At 37.4% G+C, this 9,236-nt stretch overlaps 1 protein-coding gene across 1 annotated transcript in view; it reads right to left on the bottom strand.

Moving 5' to 3' along the window:
- Positions 1 to 4,882: 4,882 nt before the first annotated feature.
- The window catches only part of LOC116480992 (cullin-2-like), a 22,572-nt gene continuing 18,218 nt past the window's right edge, over positions 4,883 to 9,236 (bottom strand). The window contains 2 exon segments of the mRNA XM_058437030.1: positions 4,883 to 4,935; positions 7,927 to 7,993. Coding sequence (XP_058293013.1) covers positions 4,883 to 4,935; positions 7,927 to 7,993 — 120 coding nt within the window.

The following is a 9,236-nucleotide window of genomic DNA, read 5'->3' as shown; positions in this document are numbered from 1 at the left end:
GGGAGGCGGAGCTTGCAGTGAGCCGAGATTGAGCCACTGCACTCCAGCCTGGGCGACAGAGCGAGACTCTGTCTCAAAAAAAATAATAATAATAATTAAAACAACATAATCTAAAACAGCTTTTGAAGGTTTAGAAACACCCTACAGCATAAATGGAAAGGAATAATTCAGAAGAAAAACATATTTTTAGTATAAAACAAAAAGGAAAATCTCAGTTCCAGAAATATAATTAAATTTCAAAGAGCATGAGTTTTTTGTTTAAGAAAAATCAAGAAAACACTGACTCTGTTGACAAAAGGGATCAACAATATGAGAAGCCAACTGAAGGAGCTGCAAAGGGACCTGACTGACAGGTGTGCCCATGGAAAGAGAGGAGCCAGCTGATCTGCCTGTGGGCACTTGTGCCAGAGCCCCGGAAGTGTTGACTTAGAGGCCAGTCCTACAGAGGAAAGACTGGCACAGAGTAGGCTGTCAATCAATACTACTTAAAGCTGTTAGGAAAGAGAATGGATGGTACAGAAGTACACAAAAAAAGAAAACCCCAAGGAAATGAAACAAACAAAACTGCAATTAAATGATGTGTTTATCGGAGTAGAAAGCAGAATTCACATTGCAAAAACTGAATCAGTGATATTGGAACACTTGTAAATAAAAGTGTATCCATTTAATAGGTAAAAAGAACAGAGTTATGCCTTTTATATTGTTAAAAGATACACACCGCACTCAAAAATAACTTTATGCATTAAATAGAAAAACTGTAAAATGTATATAATTGACACTCTTAGAAATACAGGTAGAAGTTAAGAGACACCAATTCACGGGTGGAGAATTGCTTTTATAAAAACACTTAAATAAATGCTTTCATAAAAACACTTAAATAAACCACACACACCCACAGTTGAAAACAGTTTCTAATAATGAAAACATATATTCCAAAATTCAGTATTTTAATGATGAAATTGTGTTTCACATACTCATGTGCACTCTAAACATTTTATAAGATAAAAATGTGACTTTTGCCGGGCGCGGTGGCTCACGCCTGTAATCCCAGCACTTTGGGAGGCCGAGGCGGGCGGATCACAAGGTCAAGAGATCGAGACCATCCTGGCTAACACAGTGAAACCCCGTCTCTACTAAAAATACAAAAAATTAGCCGGGCGAGATGGCGGGCGCCTGTAGTCCCAGCTACTCGGGAGGCTGAGGCAGGAGAATGGCGTGAACCCCGGGGGGCGGAGACTGCAGTGAGCCGAGATCGCGCCACTGCACTCCAGCCGGGGCGACAGCGAGACTCTGTCTCAAAAAAAAGAAAAAAAGAAAAAAAAAATGTGACTTTTAAAACTGGAAAATATAATTTGTTACACATTTTCAAACATAAAGTTTTAAATGGACCAGCAGCACAATGTAACTTGGAGTCTCTCTCCTAATGTCTAAATGTAATGTGATGTTCTAAATTGTATCCTGGAACAGAAAATGGACATTAAATAAACTAAGGAATTCTGAACAAGTATGATTTTTATATATCAATAATTCATCAATATTGATTCATTAATTGTATCAAATATACCATACTAAGATATTAATAATAGAGAAAACTGGTTTTGGGGCTTTACAGGAACACCATACTATCGTCGCAAGTTTTCTGTAAATCTGAAATGGTTCTAAAATTAAAATTCTATTTAAATCAATGGCAATATATATAATTAATTACATCTGAATTGTGGAAAATATAGCTTTTATTATAATTTTCCTTGACAACTTCTGAAGACAAAGCTTTTATTTTCTATTTTTAGGTGAAATTGCACACATTTTCAGTCAAACTGTTCATTGTAACAATATTTGCAATACTTAAAGTTTTATAACTTATAGATTCATAATAATGGAAAGCAAAGCATACTGTTGGTTTTATTTTTGGAATGCTATATGAAACACGTAACATCTTACTTAAGATTTATAATAACAATTCTATGGTATTCCATAAGGGAATAGAATTTCCATAAAATATAAGTTAATTTTATCTCAATGATTGTGAAAAGGTTAACAAATGTCCAAGCTAAAATAAGAATCTGTTTCTAGATTAGAAAGAAATATAAACTATGTAATTCTTTACTTTTAAAATATTATAGACATGACTAGTATTGTAATAATAACAAAAACAGTATCAAATATTTTATGTATATTCTGTAATCTGCCCTTAACAAGATTCTTTAACTTAACCTTTTTGAGAGGAGCTACCTATGAAGTCTAAAAACGTTTAATTCAAATTTGTTTTAATATCGGCAACTCTTCAACATTTTCCTGACTCTGCCAAGAAATTTATCTTCGTAATATCTCTTACTCTGTAAATTTCTCTCTATTTCTTTGAGAGAGAGAGAGAGACTAAGACAGAAAGAGAGAATTTACAGGAAAATAAGATAGGAAGGGTTATAATAACAGCTTCCTTTGATTTCTCCATCCTGAAGTCCCCATTTTCGTCTCTGAGAGCTGATCTGGAATAGGGTAGGCTATAGGAACAGGGAAAATCAGAGTGCTAGAAAGAGCTAGAAAGGGAAGAGGTGACCTGAAGATCAAATACTGAAGAAGGGGCTAATAGATGGCAAGGAAAGTGGTGAGCACGGCATGCAGGTAGATGGGGTTCTAGTCAGTGAAGAGCCACAGGGTGGAGGGTAATCCCATGCAAGGGTCAAGTGTAATTCAGTGACAACATAGGCAGCATGGGCGACCTACCACAGTGAACCAGCGATTGGCACGTTTGTAAGGACTGTGTTCAGATTGCGGGTATTTTTTTAAAGATTAAGTGATCTCGAATTGACATTCCATGTCATTTTAAAAGATAAATGGTAAAGCAAATGTTTTATTCACGTGTCTTTATTTCTCCCCTCCACACTTTTCCCTCCACTCTTCTTTTTTTCATGTGGAAGTTTAAAATCCCATTTCACATTCATTTTTTTAGAAGTAGAAATAATGGGAAAACTTCACTTGGATAGGGAACGCGAGAGGAGCGCTGCGTCATTATTTAGTCTTTACTGCCGCCTAGTGGTAAGGAAGAGACAAAAGTTGACTGAAAGGATCAATTGAGCGTCAGCGAATGATAGCGATGCAACTCTGATTTATTGAAGAGTAATTGTAATTACTTTTTATATTTTGTAGGCAAAGAGCTCTTACTGCTTTACACGCAAGGTTTATGGAATATACTTTTTTTTTTTTTTTTTTGAGACGGAGACTCGCTCTGTCGCCCAGGCTAGAGTGCAGTGGCGTGATCTCGGCTCACTGCAACCTCTGCCTCCCGGGTTCACGCCATTCTCCTGCCTCAGCCTCCCGAGTAGCTGGGACTACAGGGACCCGCCACCACGCCCGGCTAATTTTTGTATTTTTAGTAGAGATGGGGTTTCATCATGTTGACCAGAATGGTCTCAGTCTTTTGACCTCGTGATCCGCCCACCTCAGCCTCCCAAAGTGTTGGGATTACAGGCGTGAGCCACCAAGCCAGGCCGAATATACTTTCTACAACAAAGTTTTATGTTATGAGCATTGTATGACTTTTAGTATTACCTGAAACGTAATGAAGTTTGGGCAAGTGTTGTTGGTTGTTTTTGTATTCTGATTACAGAACTGCATTTTGAGAGGCTGAATATAAACTAAATACATCCTTAGCTGCTGGCCTAGAAACTTACGTCCCCTGAGTGAAGCTGCACACTGGGAATTGTGGGTGGTAGAACATGTTTATTAAAATAGTTTGTTCTCTTATTTTATTATATTATGCCTTAATTTGTAGTAATTTATTAATGTTGTATTTCCCTTAAGCCTCCTAATGTCAAAACTATTATCATTTTTTGTGTTTCTTAATGTCTTGTCCATAACTGCTGCTCAATAAATGTTTGCTCAGTTAATCTCATTGAATAAGGCAAAACAATGTCATTTTCACTATTAATTAAGACTGGCTCTGCATTAGCAGAGCAGGGACTCTGAAGTATGTGTCTCAAAAGCACTTTTTATCCCAAAATCATTAGGCAACTGTAGAACTAGAGATCACAGAAAAGGTGTTGGAGTGAAGTCATTGAATAACCTTGGCTTTACTCATACGTGCTCTAACCAAATGGATACAGATCAGAGAGTCTTTGTGTTAAAACAGGCCATAGATATCACCTAAACCAACAGTTAAACCAGAAAAAATATTCCAAGGAACACTTGGAAGGTGTATTGAACCGTTAAAAACCTAAAAGTTAAGAGAACTAAGAATCCAAATGGTGATGGCTTGAAAAAAAAAAATGCTAGCAGGACACCATAGCTCAGTCTTGTAGTCCCAGCACTTTGGGAACCCGAAGCAGGAGGGTTGTTTTAGGCTAGGAGTTCCAGACCAGCTGGGCAACAGGTAAGACCATGTCTCTACAAAAAATGAATAAGTAAATAGCCAGATGGAGTGGTGTGTCCTTGTAGTCTCAGCTACGTCGGAGGATTGCTTGAGCCCAGGAGTTCGAGGCTGCAATGAGCTATGATCGTACCACTGCACTTCAGCCTGGGTAACATAGTAAAACCCTGTCTCAAAAAAAGAAAAAAAAAGCCATCTCACAAAAGAATACTACTAACCACTACTGCAAAGAACATATACTTTTAACAAAAGTAGCTTCATGTGGTTTGTGTGCATTTTTAAATATTTAAAAGTGATCTGCGCTTTATATGTGGTTCTAAATGCTTCTGTAAGATCTCAGATTTCTTTTAGTTTGAACCTTTAATGTATTGCTTAAGCAAGTGGGTGAGGGAACTGTGAACCCTGCCTGCCTTCTCTCAGCTCTCCCTCACTGAAGATGGGAACGCAGCCCTCCTCAGTGGCACCTGGGACCCCTGGCTGCAGTGCCCAGGTGACATTCCTGTGGAGAAAAGCACTTTAGGACCAGCCTGCAGATGCCCTAGCATGAATCTTCTGCTTTACCATGAAGCCTGGGAGAAAACAAAGGGGGAAAATGTGAGAAGAACTATGCTGCCCTTCCCGAATAGAAACCTGTTGTGCAGAGGCACATGCAGCTGAGGACAGAGCTCAGCATTTTACATTAAATTTGCACATAAAAGCAAGCTAAATCGAACTGCACTAAGATATATTAGCTTTCTTAGAAAAACAAATCTAAAACCCTGGACCAGCATTTTTTTCTTAAAATCAATTATATTTACTAAATGAAAATAGAACATACTGATTGACTGGTTGAGATAGGGTCTTTCTCTGTTGCCCAGGCTGGAGTGCAGTGGCACAATCATGGCTCACTGCAGCCTCCAGCTCGTGGGCTCAAGTGATCCTCCCATCTCAGTCTCTCGAGTAGCTGGGACTACAGGTGTGCTCCAGCATGCCTGGCTAACTTTTGGATTTTTAGTAGAGATGGGGTTTTGCCATGTTGCCTAGGCTGGTCTCAAACTCCTGGGCTCAAGTGACCCACCTGTCTCAGCCTCCCCAAGTGCTGGGGTTGCAGGCGTGAGCCACTGCACCTAGCCAAAGGTCAAATTAAAATTTGACCTTCGACCACCACTAAGAGTATCAGTGAAAATCTCCTTATTTCAAAAATTATTTTAAAAATTAGAATGTCCAACTTGCTCAATAAAGATCAACTTATATAAGTAATGAAAAATGTATTACTAATATAATGAGCCATCATGTTCCCAAGATGTAAATTAGTCAAATAAACACCAAGTATCATAGTTACTTGGATAAAGTCTCTCTTGGGGAGGGGATAGAAAACATTTCCTATACTGGTACCAAAACAGAGACATAGATCAATGGAACAGAACAGAGCCCTCAGAAATGATGCCGCATATCTACAACTATCTGATCTTTGACAAACCTGACAAAAACAAGAAATGGGGAAAAGATTCCCTATTTAATAAATGGTGCTGGGAAAACTGGCTAGCCATAGGTAGAAAGCTGAAACTGGATCCCTTCCTTACACCTTATACAAAAATTAATTCAAGATGGATTAAAGACTTAAATGTTAGACCTAAAACCATTAAAATCCTACAAGAAAACCTAGGCAATACCATTCAGGACATAAGCGTGGGCAAGTACTTCATGTCTAAAACACCAAAAGCAATGGCAACAAAAGCCAAAATTGACAAATGGGATCTCATTAAACTAAAGAGCTTCTGCACAGCAAAAGAAACTACCATCAGAGTGAACAGGCAACCTACAGAATGGGAGAAAATTTTTGCAAACTACTCATCTGACAAAGGGCTAATATCCAGAATCTACAATGAACTCAAACAAATTTACAAGAAAAAAACAAACAACCCCATCAAAAAGTGGGCAAAGGACATGAACAGACACTTCTCAAAAGAAGACATTTATGCAGCCAAAAAACACATGAAAAAATGCTCATCATCACTGGCCATCAGAGAAATGCAAATCAAAACCACAGTGAGATACTATCTCACACCAGTTAGAATGGCCATCATTAAAAAGTCAGGACACAACAGGTGCTGGAGAGGATGTGGAGAAATGGGAACACTTTTACACTGTTGGTGGGACTGTAAACTAGTTCAACCATTGTGGAAGTCAGTGTGGCGATTCCTCAGGGATCTAGAACTAGAAATACCATTTGACCCAGCCATCCCATTACTGGGTATATACCCAAAGGACTATAAATCATGCTGCTATAAAGACACATGCACATGTATGTTTATTGCGGCACTATTCACAATAGCAAAGACTTGGAACCAACCCAAATGTCCAACAACGATAGACTGGATTAAGAAAATGTGGCACATATACACCATGGAATACTATGCAGCCATAAAAAATGATGAGTTCATGTCCTTTGTAGGGACATGGATGAAACTGGAAACCATCATTCTCAGTAAACTATCGCAAGGACAAAAAACCAAACACCGCATGTTCTCACTCATAGGTGGGAATTGAACAATGAGAACACATGGACACAGGAAGGGGAACATCACACTCCGGGGACTGTTGTGGGGTGGGGGGAGGTGGGAGGGACAGCATTAGGAGATATACCTAATGCTAAATGACGAGTTAATGGGTGCAGCAAAACAACATGGCACATGGATACATGTGTAACAAACCTGCACATTGTGCACATGTGCCCTAAAACCTAAAGTATAATAATAAAAAAAAAAAAAGAAAATGTGGCACGTATACACCATGGAACACTATGCAGCCATAAAAAAAGAAAACATTTCCTAATAAAGGTTATGGCAAATGATTTTCTTGTACCATCTCTAAGAAATATTAGCATATATACCCTTTCCTTCTTGTACAAAGGAAAAGTGATTCAATGAACTTGTCAAAGCATACTTTAGCAAAAAAGGAGAAAATTCAAGTGTCTGCTTTGGCTTACATCTTCAGGCAACTCCACACACAGTCCACAATAATTCAGGTATTAATCCTACTGTAAGTAAGTGGACTCCATTGTTCCAGAAAGAAGCAAAGGAAATCAGATTGTGATGAAAGTTTTTTAAAATTGGAAACTATTGAAAATTAAGTGGGACTTTTCTGCAAAAAGCTTTACTATTGCATTCACTGCAGTATCACAAGTAAAAATCAAATGGTTAGGTCTCCTTATGATGCTATAATAATGAAACTGGCAAGGGGATCTGGCATACTTAGAGAACAAGTTTCTAAGTGTGTCTGACCCATCAAATCTGAGTTTCTAAATACATTTGCTAATGTAGTGGTTGGCTACAGAAATGTAATAAATCAGTATAAAGTCAGAACATTTCCTTAAAAGCAGCAAGATTACAAACAGTATAATTATAAAATACTTTGAAAAAGTGCTATACTTGGATTTCATTGTTAGTTGCTTTAATGGGGAAAGGTTGATGGAGGAGAAAAGGTTAAAAACTGTAATTGGGCCATAGAAAATCTCTTTCTAAATTAATATAATCATCAGGTGAATTTCATTAAGCCAGATATAATTAAATGCATTTTACCTGTACACAGATAATGTAACCATGTAAGTTTCCTTCCACTGAAATGTTGGCTGTAAAATAATTCAAACTGTAAAAAAAAAATCATATTATTTTTAGCTACTATAACTTGCCTAGTTAATTAACACTATACTACAAAAGCAATGAAAACCATTCATATTAGAAGAGACATTATAGCCCATCTGGTTTACCTCCTTTTACAGCGGAGAAAGCACGTTTCTGTGGTCCCTAATCAAGGCTATACACATATTATTCCAGCTCTTTTAATTGACAACCTGTTCTAGAGTTCTCTCCACTAGACCACAGCACTACAAATTTGACTTTCTGTATGACACAGTGATTCATTATCATTTCTGAATAATACTGACATGGACTTTATAAATTCCACTTACTAACCAAACACAGCAACATATATATCTCACCATGACAAGAGAAACCCTACCTTCATTTCTAATCTCCCATCTGCCAACATATAGCTTCCACGTTCAATCAGACACAAATACGCAGTTTTAGGGTATGTCTCTGGATATTCTTTTGCTGATATTATTGTGAACAATTAAATTTAAATTCTATTAATGTAGCCTCCAAATTTTAAACATTCCTCCCTGGACTGAATGTGTAATTACAGAACAAAAATACGGAGTTCTTTTTTCTTTCATAAAGAGCTAGTATAAAATAAAAAGTGGAAAAATGATACTGAGTCTGAAAAAGATAAAAACTCAATTTCTTTATAAAACTAAAAAATAAACTGCATTATGCCAGTTCGGAATTCTGAATAAACTTTTAGCATGATGTACCATATATAACATACATAAAGCTTTTATTTGTATATCAAACTTTACCTTTTGTACTTTAAAAAGGAAGTTCACATAAAGCAGCCAGCAATGACTGACCTATCAGCTATATTATGACCACTCCTTAACGGCAAAAGTTAATAGCTCCAGCCAAGAAAATGAGTCAATTCCTTCAGTAGTGACTCTAAGTTTGCCTAGTCCTGGGAAGCTGAAATATGTTGAGCCTGTTTTCCCTCTAATGGTGCAGCATCCTCCTCTACCAGCAGATCCACCAATCCCTTTGCGGGATGAGCAGGAAATGACTAGCACCTGGAATACTTCAGCTTGCCTGCTTAGTTCTAATCCACACAAACAGCAAATTGAAATATGTCATAAGAGGATTTCAGAAGTATGATCTGACTAATTAATAACTCCCAGGGACATCAATAAAATTCAATCGTTAATATATAATTCACAATTTATAACACATTTACAATGAATCTCTGGACAAAAGCAAAATAAAAGTTAAAAAAATCTTTC

The sequence above is a fragment of the Hylobates moloch genome, unplaced genomic scaffold (assembly GCF_009828535.3).
Source record: "Hylobates moloch isolate HMO894 unplaced genomic scaffold, HMol_V3 SCAFFOLD_3, whole genome shotgun sequence".
NCBI lineage: Eukaryota > Metazoa > Chordata > Mammalia > Primates > Hylobatidae > Hylobates > Hylobates moloch.
Note: the sequence above shows the minus strand (reverse complement) of the source record. Positions and strands in the feature narration are given on the sequence as shown.